Genomic DNA, 21,887 nt, shown 5'->3' on the forward strand with positions numbered 1-21,887 from the left:
TCTATCTATCGTATCTCCTTACATTTAGCATACTCATAGCTTTAACTTAAATGTGATTTTCATTTCCTTTTATTTCTTTGGGACACTTTTTTTTTTTGCTATTAAATTCCAAGCACATTGAGAAGTCTTCATTTGCATTTAGCTCAAATATTTGTTTGTGCTCCTTTTAGAAAATGTAACTTCCATCTTTTTAAAAGTTTTCAGCAATGCTCCATTTATGTAAATAGCATCTTTCCATTAGACTCGTCAAACATCTTCTTATTCAAATTCAACCGCTGCAGTGCAAACCAAGGAACTTTTATGCATTTGCTAATATGCCTAATGTATTGAAAGCAAATAATTGCACACATGATGCACAGCAAGGCAATTCACATGATGATGCTTGATTTAAGAAAGTGATCTCAGCTTCGGAATACAAACTGCTAGTCATATGGAATCTATTAAATGGAGGAGCCTGCGAAACAGAAAGTTCACAGCTAGAATGGACTCACACTCTCTGCCATATTCATTCTGGTTCTGTCCATTACCACTGTAGAAGACAGACAATAGAGCTTTATAGTGATATTAATGATAATGTATGGTGTGGCGATGCGGGTTCTCTTCATGCTCCCCTCTCTCTGGTTTGACCCATACATATACACCCCCACGGGTGCCTCCGTGGGCGCAGCGCCTTAATTACACACCGCAGGAAGCCAATGAGGCAATCGTGAACGACCGCACCCACACGTGCAGGTGCGACTCGCTTCAATTACCCCACTAACTCCCCGCGGTCGTGCGATTGCATCCACGGAGAACGACACGGCTATACAGATTTACAACCCGGCCCTTTTTCTTGAAGCCACGGACACGCTATACCACTGGTGGCAGCATGGTGAACTACTATAATATAATATAATATAATATAATATAATATAATATAATATAATATAATATAATATAATATAATATAGGGCGTCACAATGGTGCAGTGGGTAGCGCTTCTGCCTCGCAGTTAGGAGACCTGGGTTCGCTTCCCAGGTCCTCCCTGCGTGGAGTTTGCATGTTCTCCCCGTGTCTGCGTGGGTTTCCTCCGGGAGCTCCGGTTTCCTCCCACAGTCCAAAGACATGCAGGTTAGGTGGATTGGCAATTCTAAATTGGCCCTAGTGTGTGCTTGGTGTGTGGGTGTGTTTGTGTGTGTGTCCTGCGGTGGGTTGGCACCCTGCCCGGGATTGGTTCCAGCCTTGTGCCCTGTGTTGGCTGGGATTGGCTCCAGCAGACCCCCGTGACCCTGTGTTCAGATTCAGCGGGTTGGAAAATGGATGGATGGATGGATGGATAATAAAATATAATATAGGGCTTGCACAGTGGAACAATCGGAATCGGAAGCAGCGATACTAGAATGGCTTCAGGACAAACCTCTGACTGTCTTTGAATGGCCAAGTCCAGACTTAAACCCATAGAACATTTGTGGAGAGAGCTGAAGATGACAGTTTTTTTTTGATGCTTCTCATTCAATCTAACGGAGCTGGAGAGGATCAGGAAGAATGGGATAAACTGCTCAAGTCCAGGAGTGCAAAGCTTGTAGAGACCTACACAAGAAGACTTGAAGCTTGAATTGCTATTGAAGGGGCTTCTACAAAGTATTGAGTTAAGGGTCTGAATACTTACATGAATGAGCGATTTCATTTTTTTTTTATTTTGAATAGATCTGCAAACTTTCCGGAAAACATGTTTTCACTTTGTCACTAGGGGTTGTTAGTCGTAGATTAATGGGCGAAAACAAATGTCTCCGTTTAAAACTAAATCTACAGCAGAGTAAAGTGTTCAGGAAGTTAAAGGGTCTGAATACGTTTTGAATCCCCTGGAAGTAATAAGTGATGTTGGGACATTAAATGTTGTCTAAAGTGCATCTAATACAAAACCCTTTGTTAAGGTCTTGCTACATAACAGAAAGTGACTAATAGATGCAAGTAGTGTAATTTTATTGGTGCTTTACTGCTTAAGAATTCGTATTAGCTGTGCTGACTGTCTATGATGGGTAACTACCTAAGTAATCAATGCAGGCTTCAGTGTTAACATTTGCTGTGCACCAATGCATAAGTCTCAATTATATGCCTTTTGGTATGGGATTCGTAAAAGCAGTGTTCATGTTTGTGATGTGTCATCTATTGGAAGGACAGAGACACAGCAACTGGACTGATACACACTTATCTGTTTATTAAGATGGATTAAAATCAAACAAAGTATTTGTTAAGACTCTTGTTACATAACAGAAAGTGACTAATAGAAGTATAGTATGCAATGTATAGCTATTGGTGCTTTACTGCTTTATAATTTGTATTAAGATCAAACAAAGTGCATGTTAAAGCATTGTTACAGATGCACTATGTGTTGCCCCTCTACTGAATGGTTACCCCTACTGCTACTGACCAGGTCCAGCTAAGAAGGAAGCATGTTGTGTGTTTTGACCGTCACTTTAATGAGAGTGTCAGCCTTGTGCACAGAATATTTGAGCTGCAGCTGATGATATGCAGTGTACAGTAGGTTTTAACTCTTTGTACCATTCATTGCTTATTGTACATTTGAAGCGTGTCCCAAACTGCAGAAGTAGTATCCCAGGTGGGCACTGAAGCATCAGTGCCATGATTGTTCTAAGTACTTTAATGAATGCCATCTGCAGAAGCCATTAAGTTTTAGGAACACCAGAGACACAAGCAGTTGGCTAGCCATACCACATTAACTGAACGCAGCCACCCTTAAAAGCCAATATTCTTCATTAAAACTCGAGCTGAGTGATCCTTCACTAGGATTCAGTGTTGTGTTTTATTCTGGCTATTGGGCATGTAACAGGTATCTCGTTCTTGTACAGAAACATTTTGGGGGTGAGGACAGGTGACTCCTATCTCGATATCAGTGGTGGTCTTCCTGACTTGTGTGGCATGATAAGGGCAAAACTGGTCACCCACCATCTAAAATCTGAAATTTCTCAGCCCCTGACCCTAAAGGTGATGTGTCTTGTCCCGAAGTGACACTACGCAGTAATGATGTTTAATTCTACTTTAGGCTTATTGAGCTTAGAGCTTGAAGAACTGAAGCAACTATGGACACAAAGACCTGCTGCTGTAAGGCAGTAACCGGAGGCCATGCCACATTTCACAAAGCTGGTGCCATGCAAGCCTAATCATCCAAGATTTGGATTTGTGAAAGAAAAAAACAAAGCCTTTGTCTCATTTTATATTACTGGTGTTTGAGATTACTGGGTATGTCAGTTTTTCTGCCGTCACGTCTCGTGTTTATTGGTTCTGGTTACACGTCGGTTTTGGCATAGGACTTACCGCTCAATTCCCTGAACACGATTCTGGCTACACAATCTGAGCTTTGTTATTTAATTATCTTCTTGGTTACGACCCCTGAGTGAATTCTGACTTCTCTGTGCCATCTCCTGATCCCATTTTTTTTTCAGAACTGCTGTTGCCTTCACCATGCAGTATATGAGTCTATTTGGTGCAATTCCTGGAGAATAAAAGCGTCAATTTTTAAAACTGCAGACTTTATTTTACTTTTGCTGAAATGAACCAGGCGGCACGGTGGCGCAGTGGGTAGCGCTGCTGCCTCGCAGTTGGGAGATCTGGAGACCTGGGTTCGCTTCCCGGGTCCTCCCTGCGTGGAGTTTGCATGTTCTCCCCGTGTCTGCGTGGGTTTCCTCTGGGCGCTCCGGTTTCCTCCCACAGTCCAAAGACATGCAGGTTAGGTGGATTGGCGATTCTAAATTGGCCCTAGTGTGTGCTTGGTGTGTGGGTGTTTGTGTGTGTCCTGCGGTGGGTTGGCTCCCTGCCTGGGATTGGTTCCTGCCTTGTGCCCTGTGTTGGCTGGGATTGGCTCCAGCAGACCCCCGTGACCCTGTGTTTGGATTCAGCGGGTTGGAAAATGGATGGATGAAATGAACCATCTTGTTCTTCTTCTTTCGGCTGCTCCCGTTAGGGGTTGCCACAGCGGATCATCTTCTTCCATATCTTCCTGTCATCTCCATCTTGTTCTGTCACACCCATCACCTGCATGTCCTCTCTCATCACATCCATAAACCTTCTCTTAGGCCTTCCTCTTTTCCTCTTGCCTGGCAGTTCTATCCTTAACATCCTTCTCCCAATATACCCAGCATCTCTCCTCTGCACATGTCCAAACCAACGCAATCTCGCCTCTCTGACTTTGTCTCCCAACCTTCCAATCTGAGCTGAGCTCCCTCATGCAGAGGGAGAGCGGAGGAGAAAGAAAGACAGAGAGAAAGAGAGAGATAAAGAGAAGAAATGAAAGGGAGAAAAGTAAAGCGTGTTTGTGCTTGTTGGGACACTATAAAGAAATCACGTGTGCTTTCGGACTTCTGTGTGTCCTGTTGTCTGTCTGTAGTCCAGGCTAGAATGTTCACAACATATACAGATTGTAATTCATTTTACTGGTATTATTATACTTGAATAAATACCATGTTGCATTTAAATTTCTCTACTTTGTCCTTATATAGAGAGAGACTGAGGTAATAAAGTAATAATTAGGGCACCAGTACAGTGGAAGATTTCCATTTTCTCCTCCTTGCAGGATTATCAAGGCTGAGAGGTCGCACCTCAATAGGAAGAACAAGTATAGCTGAAGTAAGACACCCCTGGCTGGTAAATGGCACGTAATCAAACGGTGTGTGAGCCCTGATGTGTACATTTGTTAGTGCCAGAGATAGTGAGTCCCGATGTGGAGAAATGAGGAGTGACAGGCATTGTAGGCATCACTCGTCTGTACCTATGAGGATGGGATCCTGTGTGGTATACTACAGAGAGACTGGCAGTTGGGCACCACTTGTATGTAATTGTGTGAACAGGACCTCTGTGTGTGTGTGTGTGTGTGTGTTAAAGCGTGAGAGCAGACGAGTTTAGTAACAGATGTGTCGAGTATCACTCATGCCTCAATAATACAGCAGGTAACTGTATCTGTTTATTTGCTTCCTTTGGACAGCGCCTCATATTTTAAGTTATTTTTGCTTTCTGCCCTCCTCCACCATAACCAATCATATTTGGGGGACGAGCAAAAGCTTTAGGTTTGTCAAAAATTTCAATCTCTGGTTTTCGACGAATCTCGATGTTTTAGGGTCCCCCGATACCAAAAACACTGATATCTCGATGATGGGTGTGTGTCTGTCTGTGTGTGTGTTTGTGTGTCACACTTTTTTGAGGACGGTCTCGAGCTAAAACAGCTGGATGGAAAAATACCAAACTTGAAACTTAAGCCTGTTATGAAATGACGAGGTGCTGGTTAGTTTTTGAGCCAAAACGTGCAGGAGAAAGAGGCACTCTAGAGCAGGGGTCCCCAACCACCGGTCCGCGGCCCCACTACCGGTCCGCAGCCATCTGACAGCCGGGCCGCGAGAGAACTGCCGGCAACGGAGACTCACTCAGACTTTTCAGAATGCTTGGCGGGCGGAGCTTTGCAGCGGTGCAGAGAGAGGAGAGAGACCGAGGTGAGAGACTATTACAACAAAGTATTTTTATGGTCCCGACAGTTTCCCCATATGACATGAGTCTATAGAGATCACGTTACTATGAAGTACATTCAACAGATGCTTTCATTACAACGAAGTGACCTTGAAATGCTTGAACGAATCATCCACAGATCTGTGGTCGCAGCTCAGATGTGCACGTTTGCACAACGATCCCCAAACAGAAACATTGTAAAAAAATCTCTTTCTTCGAACTTTCCTCGTACTGTTTTTTTTTTTTTTGCTGTTTTTGTTTTGTGTGGTTTTCATTGATTCCTTTTGCTTATTGCTTGTCAACATTTGAAAAACATCCATTGGAATTTAACTCATTGTCACCCTCCTATAGAAACGGCAGACACGAAAAAAACGATAACAGTGTTGATGTTTGTGATGTGCAGTCTGTTGGAATGGCAAATGTAAAGCATGTGTCTTTGTTATATGCAAAAAAAGAAGAAAAATCTAAGATTGCAAACGTATGCGAACTGCTTAATAACTTTAATAATAATAGAAATGTTATGTAAATTGTGTATAAAACTGCCCCCCCCCAACCATGACCCCCCCCACCCCCGACCGGTCCGTGGAAAAATTTGCATCTAATAAAGTGGTCCTTGCTGTCAAAAAGGTTGGGGACCGCTGCAATAGAGGAACCCTCAAATACCGTAATCCTGCAATTAATTAGGAAATCTTCTCGCCGTAATGACCTATTTTATGATCAGAAAGATCAGCGCCAAAACCTTCTGACGCTCATATCCTACCCACTTTACATTACTCTGAGTAGGATGGACTCTATGATAGTGCCCCCCAGTTTGCGTCAGTTTAACCTGCAGATCCCTTAATTGCTGGCACCCCAAGATGCAATTCTTTTGGAAACTACTATGAAGAACATCAGATATGCATTAACGGATCATAGAAATTACTATTAAAGCCTGGCTTCCAGACACTGCTAGATACCATGGGGGGTTGGCAGCAACACATTCTGGAACACTGGCACAAAGGATCCTGATGAAAATAATGCAAAGAGTTACTGGGGTGGAAGTATGGAGTCCTGAGAGAGGGCTTGGCATGTAGTAAGGAAACATAGCAGCATTAGAATTAGAGATTAAAAATTTAAGAGGTGGCATTCCCTGCTGGAACATATGAAACAACTGGAGCCTTGGGCCGAAGAGGCTGTGCATACAGAGTCAAACGGTAAGTGTGTGAGTCTGTGGTTCTATGAGTGGCTATGAAAGACAATAATCCTGATGATGAGCATGGAACAAAGTAAAACAAATGGCATGGATGTGTGGGGTTACAATGGGGGACAATGAGAGGTAAAACAAAAGTGGAAGAGATAACTAAGAAAGTACAAGAAAGTATGTTGAAGTGGTATGGACATGTGACGAGGAGAGACAGGGGAAGTACTGGGGAAGAGAAAGTAAAGGAAGGCCAAAGTGAAGGTGGATACATAAAGCAAAAGAAGATCTGAAGAAAAAGGGTCTGGCTGAGGAAGGGGGTGCAGGACCGAGCTGTATAGAGAAGGTTGATCTGATACATTGCCCCCACAAAGAACTGTGGAAAGAGGAAGAGGAAGAAGAAGATCATTCTTGTCAAAATGGCTTTACATTGTTGGTTTCGTATTGTTTGATGACAAAAACAAAAAACAACCCGCATTCAAAATCTTGTCATGGATGAGTGTCAGAGGGTGATTAGAGGTAAGCGCTATCACTCTGGGACAAGAGGGGGCACTGTCGCTGACAGTATTGTCTCCTTTCTCATCCACTGCTCAGAGAAACCACCCAGCGAGGACAACTGACACCACCCCTTCTGCATCAGCAACTATAAAGCTGAGACGCTCTCAGCCAGGAAGCGTCCACCTCCACTGCAGGAAGAGCAGACCACCCGAAACTGTGACAGCTCTACAGAGCCTTGAGTAATATCAAGCCTTACCAGCTGATTTATTAGACTTACGAGTTATTAAAAAGGGCAACCTGGCTGGCGGCCTAACATTTCTTTGATGGACTTGTGGGTTCCCTCAGATGTCGACAGTCTGCTTATGCATTCTGTGATTTTCTTTGCATATGCACAATTTTGGGAAAATGTTTAACTTTGTCATGATTAAAGTACAATATTCACTCACAAAAACACTCTTATTGAACTAAATGTAATAGTTTGAAACAGTAGACCTTTCCCCAACCTCAATTTCCCCAGTTCCCCTCCCAGCCCTAACCTCGACAGGCCTACCACAGAATTAATCATCAATCTAGATAGATAGATAGATAGATAGATAGATAGATAGATAGATAGATAGATAGATAGATAGATACTTTATTAATCCCAAGGGGAAATTCACAATCTAGTTTCACTTCTAGTCACTCCCAGCGTCAGGGCCCCTTAAATATCAGATTGGGGATGGAGGGTGACAGGTCTTGCCCTCATCATGCCACACAAGTCATGCACAGTCATCACAGAGATGCACATCCTTGATATTAAGATATGAGTGGTCCAGTGCTATTTGAACATAGTTACCCGTTTCCACCCCCAAATTATCTCTATACAAGAAAGTAGGCTAAAATGTCAGAACGCCAGTGTTATTGGTCCTGGGGTACACTAATCAGCAGCCTCACTCCATGACTGCTCCTCCTGCTCCTTCCTATTACCACCAGCTCTGTATCTCCTCATAGCTAGCTGGTACCACTCACCACACATCCCCGATCACCATTCTGGCAATCATTACTTCTGCCATCTATGTAGCTCTTTCCAGTGCAGTGACAGCTGTCGTCTTCCTCATCACGACTGCACCCTTTATTCCTCAACTACGTCTGCTGCCATTTTACATCTTGATTGTTCTTAAGAGTGGGACAATCTTTTAGACAGCTCCTTTTGTCTTTTTTTTTTGCTCTGTTGAGCATTTGTTCGACATGTTACTCTAATCTGTAAATAAATCTTTGATTGATAAAGGTCCTCTTTTACCCTTTTGTTTACAAGCTGGGGGCTGACAGTGATCCTCTCTCTTGTGGGTCTTTTTGATAGAATTGTGGGCATTTCAAGTTGCTTTGCCAGATCCCCATTTTTGGGTTCTACTCTGGCTAATGCCAGCAGGTAGTATTTGGTGCCTGGCTGAGTTAAAGTGAGCCTCTTTGGGCAGGCTGGTGATGATCCTGACCTGATTCTCTCGGCTTACTTTTGGAGGTCCCACAACCATTTTCTCCTTTGCTAAGACTCCAATTCATTATATACATTACACACAGTTACTATCACCATTTCTGTTTCCTTCAAAATATGTAATGGTGTTTACATGAGAAGGCTGACTTTAGGGCTACTTTACCTTACTGTTGGATTTTAAATTATAGTTTATATAGAAAGCAACGTTTCTAACACAAATATTTTAAAGTCCTACTACATTTTTTCAGAATTTGGTTTATTATGTACAGGTTACACTAATACGCATAAGTCTATAGATTAAGTTTTAATAGAAACTAGTAAACCTGAAAATCCTTAAGCAAACATGGCATAAATGACAATTTGAAAGCCAAGCAGAATAAGCCCATGTAATTTATGTTGTAAATATACAATAAAGTAATAAGAACACAACTTTCATAGCAAAGAAAACACTAAAAGAGAATTTTTCACAAAATGAAGGCCTCTTTTTATTCAGAGAAAATCATTTATCCATCCATTCTCTTCACTCGTGTGATTCAGAGTCATAGCTTTCTAGCCCCGCATCCAAAGGCCCGCGCTTTCTATTCCATAAGTGGTTCGATTTAGCAGCAAGACGCCAGGCAGCATTATATCTTTAGGCTGGGAGTAACGCAATATGAAAATGGAATATTGATTTCATAGGCCTGGGCTCAACTGAGCTGCGTCGGATGCAGGAGTTTGATTTTTTTCACAGTGTATTGGTATGCTGGATTTTTAAAAGTGTGAGTGGAATCTGAGGAACTGGACAAAGAACAGCCAGACAGACTCCATTTCCACTTGTTTTTCTTGATGTTATGGGACAAAGTGGCACTCATCTGTTTTTCTTTAGTATGAAACATGAAACTTTCATTTCAGTTCCAGACTTGGGGTCAGATTTATAAAACTTGCGTTGGGATTTATAAAAGAACACTTGATTGGGAAAAGGTGTGTATATTTACAGCAACCCTGAGCCATCCATAGGCAACATTTCAGAGAAACTGGGAAAGGACAACACTCTTGATCAAGTAGGGAAATGAAGGCAAACCTGCTAAACGATGACTCACACACATCATGAGACATATCACCGAGCCGTTATTATAATGTGCAGAAATATTACACTTTAGAAATGTTGAATATGACACCCAGACTGTATTTTAGTTTCCTTTTAAGAGGGCCAATGCTGCGTATTTGCACTGAAGAACTTTTTTGGTTATTCGTCAGTTTGTTGTCACTTCTCAGGGAAGTGGCTGACACATCAGGGATATCTCAGCCAAGCTTCACTTCATCATGGCCGCTGTGCTGGAAGCCATTAACAGACTGGTGAAGGCACTACATCCAGTTTTTGTATGGTGTGGGAGGATGTACATAAAACATAAACAGAAAATATGTGGCAGCATCTGGCTTTCCTAGCGCTTTACTGCACTCTTATTCTAGTAAAAATGAAGCTCCTTTTGTTAACTGTAAGCAGTTACATTCCAAAAACAATGTCATTTCTCAGTGGTCTGACTCGTGATTTATTTATTTCGAGGCAAAACAGCTTGGGCAGATGTGATGGTGCTGTACGTGGTGGCTGGCTTGCTGGTAAGGTTACTGCTTGCACCCCCAGTTTTTCTGATATTCTGTAATATTCATTGTAACAGCAATCAGTGAAGGTAGGAGGCTGTGTATCCAGATTACACACTGTACTACGTATCCGTATGTGGATTTCACTTTCACCAAACAACAAATCTTTAAATCTCGTGGATAGACCTCTTCATTGGGAAGAAACACTACTTTTCCCTGATGGCAACACGAATTAGACGATCTACAAGTCTCCGACTTAAAGTTTAAAGCCGAACAATAACTACATACTTCTGTCATATCACCTATGTTCATATATTCGATCTCTTCGCTGTTTCGTTAATTCACCGAGTAATAATTTCCTTTTGTTAGCGCTAATGCAATCTTTATTATCAGTTTTTTGAGACTTTCGAATTTTAGTTCTTTCATCTCGCGGGACCAGAAATTATCTCTCGCAGGAGTTGAAATTATCTCCAAGAAAGTCTTGTCCCAGGATTTCCTTTTATAATAGAGAGACATAATTCAGAAAGGTATGAATTTTTCAAATTAAAAATAAGTCATCACATATAGCACCATCAGCAGGTCGCATGCCAAAGCGACTTTGCCTTAAAATAAATGACTCATGAGCTGACCTGGGCCACCGAGTCACAACGTTTGTCAGGCTCACCTTGGCATCACAGATGACTGTTTACGGTTAACAAAAGCAACATCATTCTCACTTGGTGCCCTTATTGCAATACGAATGCTGTCAGTTGCCCTGATTATGTTACAAAATCCGGACACTGCTGCACGTTGCCTTTTTATGTTGGCCTGTACACCCACACCATACAGAAACTGAACGTAGCGCCATTTCTGGCTTCCAGTACAGTGTGTGTAACAGAGCTGAAGCTTGGCGGAGATATTCCCGACTTGTTGGTGAGTTTCCTCTGGTAAAATGGCAAACACTGTTAAGACCTGGATAAGAACAGGTAGAGGCCAGTTTCAGGCAGTCTGCCTTTCTAATGCTGGGCCAACTCAGCAAATAGCTCTGAATGAATGGCTCTTGGGAGTCTACATTGTCTCATAAGCCAGTCATCATCATCATTGGCAAAAAAAAAAAACAAAACATACTGGTCTGTAAAAGCCTTGTTCCCTTCATAAATGACCAATTGCGTAGTCAAGCAGTGTCACACAAGCCATGTTGTGTCACACCATTAGGCTCTGATTACACTGTAGGGCATGAGATTTAGAGGCGAGTAGATCATGGCTGTGTTTTAACTTAGTGCAATTATTGACAACAAGGGACTGCATTGCTTTCTAATCTTGAGAACATTTTGACAACATGAAGCTGGTATAAACTGACGAGAACCCAAGTGAGTGCTTCAGTGCAAATACAAAGCATTGGCCCACTCAGAGACAGTCTGCACATCATACTCCTCACTTCTGAGGTTTAATATGTTTGTTTCTTCAATGCAGATTGTAATAATGGCTTGGTGATATGAATTATAGGTGTGAGTCATCAATTAGCAGGTTTGGCTGCATTTCCCTACTTGATTATGGGTGTCGTCATTTTCCACCTTCTCCGAAATATTGTGTAAGGATAGGTTAGAGTTCTCGCATCAAATTTTCTTTTAAAAATCCTCACCTTTGAGTGGAGAGTTGTGCATACACATTTTTGTGCATACGCAAGTTTAATAAATCTGACCAATGAGCTGAAAATGTTCCAACCTTAACATCAAATCCCCAACTCCGCCAAACAGGGCCATCTTAATGCATAGGCACGCTGGATAGTTGCCTGGGGGCCACACGAGCATATGGGCCCCTTGCTAATCTATGTATGATGTGACTTGCTGAGTGGTTGTGTAGGTAGGGGCCCCAGTGCACCGCTTTGCCCAGGTGCCTATAATGCTGTTAAGATGGCCCTGCCGCCAAAGTGAAATATGTTTGAAGTGAAGGGATGAGTTTCTCTGTAGAACTAAGTGGACCACTTGACCACCATCTGGATCTCTCTATGTGACAAAGGAGTAAAGAGTATTCTGTAACAAGCGCTGAGGGAAACTTCAGGGATTAATTTGAAAAATCACATATTTTAAATAACATACTGTACATATAAAGAATTTTACATTTTAAAATATAATGAATAACATGAATTCAGAAAGCAGATGACCTTCAAGATCCAGACTGAGCCAGACAGGGAACTGAGGAGGACTCCCAAGTACAAAGCAAAGGAGCTTCAGCCGCTGCTGTGTTATCACTATATGGTGCACTTACCTGAGCGATTGTTGGGAGAGGTTCTCACGGGGGAGATGGATGGGGTGCGAGAAGATGAGTATGGTCTCTGTCTGTCTCTCTCTATTGTAGAAGATGAGCCAACAAAATGATATTGTGAGTATCCATCCTGTAAAAACAAATCCATCAGTGAAAGTTTGTATTGTATTTTTTAAAAGAGTTGCAAATATAAATGAACTGTTAAAATGTAATTCAACACAGCAGAGCACCAACAAGAATAATTCATTCAGTCCAGTATAATTTGTCAATTCACCACACGCTTCCACATGTGAAAACATTACAAAAAAAATTGACAAGAACGGGTCATTAAGCCAAAAAGCTCGCAACGGACCATAGACACATGTAATAAACTACCAATCAGGCTGCTAGAGAGTAGGACTTTGGGGGCCTCCAAATCTCGATGTGATTTTGAACAATCTAGTTGAACAGACCTGAATGGCTCGTTCTCATTCCAATTTTTTCAAATATTCAATCCTATCCACATCATTCCTCCAAAATAGCATCAAGTCAAGTTTTGGAGGTCCCTAAAGCTCTACCATCTGCCACTCTAATTGATAATTTAATTCAATGTATCTATGGTTCTCTGTGCGAAGAAAAACTTTCTAACATTTATGTGAAATTTACCTGTAACAAGTTCCCACCTTTGTCCCCTTGCCGAATTTTAAAAACTTCAATCAAGTCACTGCTCAATTTCCATTTGCTTAAAATGAAAAGGTTCAACTCGTTCAGCATTTTCTCATAGCTTATATCTCTTCGCTCTGGAATCAGCCTAGTCACTCTTCTCTGGACTTTTTCTAGCACCACTATATGTATTTTGAAGCGTGGAGATCAAAACTCCTCACGGTACTCCAGATGAACACTTACCAGTACATTATAAAGATTAACCGTATCCTCATTTGACTTTTTCACTAAGAATGTATATAAAAGTATATACAGTATATACGTATATTATAAGTAACAAGCTGGTTGAAGTTTGCTGATAATACCAAGATTGGTGGATTAGCAGATAATTTGGAATCTGTTATATCATTACAGAAGATAGATAGATAGATAGATAGATAGATAGATAGATAGATAGATAGATAGATAGATAGATAGATAGATAGATAGATAGATAGATAGATAGATAGATAGATAGATATAGATTTGAAAAGCTCTATATAATAGATAGATAGATAGATAGATAGATAGATAGATAGATAGATAGATAGATAGATAGATAGATAGATAGATAGATAGATAGATAGATAGATAGATATGAAAGGCAGTATATAATAGATAGATGTGAAAGGCACTATATACTAGATAGATAGATAGATAGATAGATAGATAGATAGATAGATAGATAGACAGATAGATTTGAAAAGCTCTATATAATAGATAGATAGATAGATAGATAGATAGATAGATAGATAGATAGATAGATAGATAGATAGATAGATAGATAGATAGATAGATAGATAGATAGGTTCATAACGTGCATTGTTGCAATGTTACTTTTCTTGGTGGTTTATTAAATTACGGATTTTTCAAATGTTCATTTTTTTCCCTGTGCTTAAAACTCATTAAGAAAAAAAAGTGTTTTTAGCCAGCGGTTCCTAGCACTATAGCGCAAACTATTGCAGTGTTAGTTTTCTCTGTTGTTCAAGGTTTTCTCAGTGTTATTCAATGTTTTTACATTAGTTTACTATTACGCTGTGCATTCTATGGTTTAATTAACTATATTTGTGCTTAAAAACTACAAAAATATATATTTACATACAGTTCGTACGGTCTAGAACGGATTAATTGTATTTGCATACAATCCTATGGGGGAAATTTCTTCGGTTTACGACCAAATCGGTTTATGACCAGAGTTTTGGAACGTATTATGGTTGTGAACCGAGGTTCCACTGTATTTTTAAAATGTATATAATAATGCTTTACTTTATATCAAAAATGGTATGTGGCAAATTAATATAAACGATGACAAGGGGGCGTCACTGAGACCCAAACCGCAGTCACAGTATCACCCAACACAATTCTGTGTTCAGATAGCAGGTTTTTATTCATCAGCAACACTTTTTTCCAGACAAGCTTCAGCCCCAATACACAAACTCAAATTCTGTCCTTCCAGCTCCAGTAGAGTGTCGCCCACTGCCTCCCGACTCTGACTCCGTAACTGCGGGCTTCCTTTTGAATTAGACTCGGGAACTGTTTCTGGTGTCATGCCCTGGTCATCTGGGGCACTTGCAGGTTGTGTAGAAACCTCTGGTGGCACCCAAAGACCTTGACAGGACTGTGTTTCTGAGCTCCATTTCAGGCTTGGGCAGATTTGTGGCAGATGAAATTTAATGTCAGTAAATGTAAAGTATTACAAATAGGAAGTAAAAATGTTAGGTTTGAATACACAATGGGCGGTCAGAAAATCGAGAGTACACCTTATGAGAAGGATTTAGGAGTGATAGTGGACTCTAAGTTATCGACTTCCCGACAGTGTTCAGAAGCTGTTAAGAAGGCAAACAGAATGTCAGGTTATATAGCACAGTGTGGGGAGTACAAGTCACAGGAGGTTCTGCTCAAACTTTATACCACACTGGTGAGGCCTCATCTGGAGTACTGTGTGCAGTTTGGGTCTCCAACCTACAAAAAGGACATAACAGCACTAGAAAAAGCCCAGAGAAGAGCGACTAGGCTGATTCCAGGGCTATAGCGGATGAATTATAAAGAAATATTAAAAGAGCTGAGCCTTTACAGTTTAAGCAAAAGAAGATTAAGAGGAGACCTGATTGAAGTGTTTAAAATTATGAAGGGAATTAGTCCAGTGGATCGAGACTGTGATTTTAAAATGAGTTCATCAAGAACACGGGAACACAGCTGGAAACTTGTTAAGGGTAAATTTCACACAAACATTAGGAAGGTTTTCTTTACACAAAAAATGATAGACACTTGGAATAAGCGACCAAGTAGTGTGGTAGACAGTAAGACTTTAGGGACTTTCAAAACTCAACTTGTTATTTTAGAAGAATTAAGTGGATAAGACTGGCAAGCTTTGTTGGGCTGAATGGCCTGTACTCGTCTGGATTGTTCTAATGTTCTAATGCATTTTCCTCCTCACTGGCAGGCACAGATTCACATGCCTTTCACTGATTAGGATGGACGAGCTTGTTGGGCTGGATGGCCTGTTCTCATTACAACTGTTTTAACGCTCTAATGTTAGTCTACTCAACAGCAAATCAAGATTTTAGGTAGCTGCCATGTGTCATAATTACAAAATCATTATTATGTCATTATCTTTATCAGTTAAATGCATGTAGGCATTGTGTCAAGATGTTTTCCATTTAAAAGGTCATTTTATTCACTCTTTCCGTTCTCTACCCATCACCACCTCAATTACATCATGACATGTTTTCACTTTCTCGGATGCCTCCTCGTTGAAGCATGTCACTGGGTATGTATCAGGTGATAACATATCAAACATCAGGGGGTGTAGAACAGGCTCTGTCTGTATTTTACCTAAACATTAAATGAAAGACTCCCCCTCAAAAAGAATTCAAAAAGGGTTTTTGGGTTAGGAATGACAGGTTCCCAACTAGGCATTCAAAACTACAATGATTGGCTTTCCCTTTAATGCACGTTCACATGAGCCATTGAGCCTTTCATTGTAATACCAGGATCACGGTTTAGTGTTTTTAAGAAGTCTGCCACTTGAGAAACATGGAGAGGCCCTCTCATTGGCCATGCCTTGAAACTTGGGGGTTCTTGTTCATATAAGTGAAGAGCAGCATCGGTTTGACAAGGACCAATTCAATTTGGCCTCAAATGTGTTTGATTGTAGGCAGGGCCGGATTTTCCTATAGGCTAACTAGGCTTCAGCCTAGGGCCTCAAGATCAAGAGGGGCCTACATTCAAATTGTTAGCAAAATTTTATTATCTCTCATGTAATTTACAAACTTAAAAATGGAAGGTGAAAGGGCCTCATAAGTGGAATAGCCTAGGGCCTCTTTTCATATAAATCCGGCCCTGATTGTAGGAGTTGGCCCCATGATTTCCTGATGGTACTTCTGCCTGGCGCCCCTACTGCTACTGGCTACATGTGATGGGCTACGTCAACTGAAAAATGACTTGGGGTCGTCTTGCAGGTAAGTTCACTACTGACTCTAAAACTGGATTAACGACTTTCAGTAAATGGATGTGTAAAATACTTGCTGAATATTTAAATTAAAGTTCACTATTAGTATTCTTGATTCATTTGTGCAAAAATTGGATAATGGAACATTTGATGGGAAACACTCCAAAACCTGCCAGGGTAATTGGAATATGAAGTCGCTCGTTTGTTTTAGTTATGTGCAGTACTGCTAATATGAATCAACAAAAACAGACGGAGCAACTTTTAACATAAAATGAAACAATATATTGTGCACAGTAATGCTTTCTACCCAGCTGGCACAAGTTCTCGTTTTAACCAAAATAATGGAGAAAGCTGCTTTTGGAAGTGAGCCATTCCTTTTATCTCTGCCTGCAAGTGCTTCAACTCAAGAGTCACTTGAAATCCTTTATAATCGTCTGGGGGGAAAAAAAAGCTTTTTCGAATGAAACAATTATTTGCAATATTGTATATGTAAGTCGATAATGTGATACTAAACACTTTGCTTAAAAATAAATAAATTAACATAGTTTTTGATAGTTTGCTTGCTTTATCTTCAAAGCCATATGCTGAAAGAATTGCCATCGTGTTTCTGCTTCCTCCTCCAATTCTCTCCTTTTGGGGGGATAAAGCTTTTTTTTTTTCTTTGTGTATAATTTACTCAAAACAAGTAGCCAATTAATTTGTAGAAAAACTCGTGAAGATAAGAAATACAAACACTCCAAACACAACAGAATCAAACGGTAACAAGCGCGGTGTTCTTTTTCAGTGCCAAAGGGGTTATTTGAAATGAAGTGCCTAAACAAATAAGACCCAACGAGTGGCTGCCTTTCATTAGTGCGTTTTCAGCTCTAGTGCAATGCTAATGAAATTTAATTAAACTGATTTTCGATAGTGGAAGGTACACCGGGGCTCCTGCGGTGCACTGACTGTGACATTTGGAGGAATGGCTGCACCCGCGTATTTCACAGCATTTCATTTACTGTACCTGCCATCGCTGGAAAGGCCTGACGTAGAGATCACAAGCAGCTTAATGAAATTTAAGCAGATTTTAATTAAAGAGAAATTTACACTTAAGTATATTATGCTTCATTTAATCCTATTGCCTTATTACATATGATTACTCTGCTCTTAAAAAATGTAATATTTTAATTCAGAGCTATTCTGCACGAGGAAATTTCAAACAGAGTCTGTCAAGTGTTTTGCGTGCAATTAACAATTAGTCAAAAGCAATCCACAGCTCAAACTCTTTTTCTAAATGTTATTTTATTTACTTTTGATCAAATACGAAGATGGCTTACATGTTGTTTATCCTGTGTAGTTTCAGTTCCCTGTCATATTCTAAAGCAGGTTATCGTGTCTGAAGTGTGGGTGCGAGTGTGTGCCCCATGGTGGACTGGTACCCCATCCATTACCGGGTCCTGCCTTGCGCTTGACACTGTCTAAAAGAAGGCTTTCAGATTGATCGATGGAGTTAAATGGAAGCAGAGTGATATTGTTTTGTTAGTCAGAATAACAGGGTCAGTCAGTCATTGTCCAACCCGCTATAACCTAACACAGGGTCACGGGGATCTGCTGGAGCAAACCCCAGCCAGCACAGGGCGCAAGGCAGGAAACTAACCCTGGGCAGGGCGCCATCCCACCACAGGGTGCGCACACACACACGCATACACACACTAGGGACAATTTAGGATCACCAATGCACCTAACCTGCATGTTTTTGGACTGTGGGAGGAAACCCACGCAGACAAGAGGAGAACATGCAAACTCCACGCAGGGAGGACCCAGGAAGTGAACCCAAGTCTCCTTACTGCGAGGCAGCAGTGCTACCCACTGTGCCACTGTGCCACCCATCTGTATATATATATATCTATATCTATATCTATATATATATATATATATATATCTATATGTATATATTTGCAGCTGGAGATCCACGAAGGGAGAAAAAAGAATCACGTATCATAAAATAGTTTTTTTATTCCTGAGCTTTCAACCCCTATCAGGGGTCTTCATCAGAGGATAATGCTTAGACTTACAAGAATCAAAGGCAATATATAGCAACACATTCAGTGGGGGGTGGGTGGAGGTGACTAAGTCAGTATGATCAAGGGGGGGTGGGGGGTGGAGGGGGGTTGTATAGTTTATTTATTGTGTACATGTTCTTCTTAAGTTGGCATATTTTATGATACGTGATTCTTTTTTCTCCCTTTGTGGATCTCCAGCTGCAAATATGCAAACCGTATCACAGACCTTCTCTTCCATATATATATATCTATATCTATATTTATATATATATATATATATATATATATATATATATATATATATATATATATATATATATATATATATATATATACACCCCGGGCAGGGTGCCAACACACCGCAGATAACAGGATCATCCATACCTTTATGCATATAGAACATTACAAAATGGACAATCCATATTATCTAAAATGTCTGCTTACCCTTGACAATAAAAAAGAATTTAAACAATTCCTAATTTATCGACAGAACATTCCTGATCACCAGCCTGGGCTACATGACCCAGAAATGACTTGGGGTCGCCTTGGAGGTAATTCACATCTGTCTTCAAGGGTGAACTCACAAATTCTGCTCCCTGGGCGTCCTGATGTTTCTTGAGTGACCACATTGTACATAATATTACATTTTCTTTAATATTGCGTTTTGAACGTAACCTTTTCCCCCCCATATACAGTAAGTGAACTCTGTGTGGGTGATTCCAGTTTTTAGTTGCTTGTAGCACAAGTGCAGAAAATAAAATGAATTCCAGATTTGCTGTGTTATAAATAGTAACACTACGACTGGTTACAACTCTCAAAAGGCCGCTGAGAACCTGTGTGTTCAGAATGACAGCTCCTCATTATTTATTTTAGTCACGCTGTAAGATCTTTGAAGCATATGGTTTAAAACAAGCGATCCGAATAATTTGTTTAATTTTTAAACTGATTAATTTATGTTTCTCGGCTTCTTTGAATAAGTTGACGTGAGCACTGCTCTGTATACATTCTAGTCATTTCATAAATGTCCTTTGTTTTAAATGAGGTGTAAATTTGGATTTCAGTCAAAGACAGCTCATCTTTCAAACTCTACTGTCTGCGTTACATACCTGCGTCTAAGTTGCTAATTTAGATTTTGCTGTCTCTCTCTCTATTTTTTGCAGCATCTTGAAGTGCCCTCAAGAATGGCCCTTTTACATTTCTGTTCTTTTTTTTATTATTTTATTAAAAATTGACCCTACTGTATGTGGCCTGAGCAATGCCATACAAAAGACAGCTACCTCAAGCCTCAGTGTTCCCATTTTGCAGTTACTCCCATCCTACGTATGCTTGTCCTTTTGGTAAACTTCACCTGAAATCCCCGCCATTCCGTCCCTTATATGCCTCACCAATTTCTTTATTCCCGTGCCACTCTGACATAGCTTACCCCTAAAACGTAACCCTCAAGTTCTGTGCCCCTAACTCTCACAGCTGTTGGCACCCCCTATTTTTCCTGGGCTCTTTGTTATTTTCAAGAAGGCAAACCCACTTCAGCCTAATGTCTCCTGCTACATGAAGACTACCTGCGAGACAGATGAGAATATCACTGTATTTTAACTTTCTCGTATACATAGTATAGAGAAAGTATAGGAATCGGGAAAGAATTCAACCTTAGAGATTTTGATGAAGCTTGATGTTTTAGAACTTCCTGAGTCCAAAAATATAATTGTTGAAATAATGTCTATTTGTGTGTCTGTGCAACTGTGTGTAAGCACAATAACTATGAAAACGCTTTGACCTGATCAATGAGATTTTGTACACCTTCTTTATAACAAAAATAAGGAATCCTATCAACTTTTGCCGGAAGTGATACTTTAACTAAATAATTTTGTGAGATTTCAGGTAAACTATGGTTAGAATTACAGATGCTGTAGATGATTCAAATTTTGTATAGTGTCACAGATGGCCGGGACACCTCTTTGCTGGAAGGATCGGGAGAGCAAGACTGGTCAGAGCGTTACCTCCCCCAGGACACTAGATGGCAGCACCCATGGGTTGCAGCGGTGCCTTGGACTCCTGCTAGGGATTTTTGAGACCTAGGAATCCAGAGGTCACATTTACTGAACCTTTTGTTTGAATTAATTTTTACTTATGTTAGTTATTTTTTGCGTTATTCTGTGGTACCATTTTGGGCACTGCAACATTGGGACTTTAGTGTTGACAGTTGTTATGTTGTTGTTGTTATGGGTGATATCAGGGGGCATGGATTGTGTGACATACAGGTCAAGGGGTAAAAAAAAACAGGAGCTCCTGATTTGTCCAAGTTTGTGGATTCATCCAAAAAACTGAACTTATTGCTGAACTTGTTGTTTCTCATAGACCCTCAGGTTACAAATTCTTTTTTGGCTCACACTCTTTTTTGTTATACCTTTTAGCTTTGATTACCACTCCTCTTGCTGTGTATTAAGGCTGCCATGCTTTAACTGTGATCAGTTGTTAAATATTATATTATCGTATGTTTAAACATAGTGGTTTTGGTTTCTCAGTGAAGTCCAATAGTCACTTGTGAATGCCACTGCCTTTACAACTTCTTAACTGCCAAAACTGTGTAGCTTCATAGAAATCCTTGATACACAACATAATTGTCTGATGTGGAGGTAACGAGTAAGAATTGTCAGGCCTTGCTATCTGACTGATGTATTTCACATATTTATTTTCAACTCTATTTAGAGGTCTGTAGTCTGATGTTAATGCTTTACGTTTTATCTATCTATCTATCTATCTATCTATCTATCTATCTATCTATCTATCTATCTATCTATCTATCTATCTATCTATCTATCTATCTATCTATCTATCTATCTATCTATCTATCTATCTATCTATCTATATCCTAACTACAGGGTCACGGGGGTCTGCTGGAGCCAATCCCAGCCAACATAGAGCACAAGGCAGGAAACTAACCCTGGGCAGGGTGCCATCCCACCACACGGTGTGCACAAATGCACACACACACTAGGGACAATTTAGGATCACCAATGCACCTAACTTGCATCTTTTTGGACTGTGGGAGGAAACCGGAGTACCCGGAGGAAACCCAAGCAGACAAGGGGAGAACATGCAAACTCCACAAAGGGAGGACCCAGGAAGCGAACCCAAGTCTCCTTACTGCGAGGCAGCAGTGCTACCCACTGTGCCACCCATCTGTATATATATATATATATATATCTACAGTATATCTATATATATATATCTATATCTATATCTATATCTATA

General features: G+C 40.5%; 1 protein-coding gene across 1 annotated transcript in view; it reads right to left on the reverse strand.

Moving 5' to 3' along the window:
* Positions 1-21,887, reverse strand: part of ctnnd2a (catenin (cadherin-associated protein), delta 2a) — a 1,670,075-nt gene that overhangs the window by 48,994 nt on the left and 1,599,194 nt on the right. The window contains exon 21 of the mRNA XM_051929317.1: positions 12,465-12,591. Coding sequence (XP_051785277.1) covers positions 12,465-12,591 — 127 coding nt within the window. The remainder of the gene's footprint in view (positions 1-12,464; positions 12,592-21,887) is intronic.

This window comes from Erpetoichthys calabaricus, chromosome 6 (assembly GCF_900747795.2).
Source record: "Erpetoichthys calabaricus chromosome 6, fErpCal1.3, whole genome shotgun sequence".
NCBI classification, from domain to species: Eukaryota; Metazoa; Chordata; class Cladistia; order Polypteriformes; family Polypteridae; genus Erpetoichthys; species Erpetoichthys calabaricus.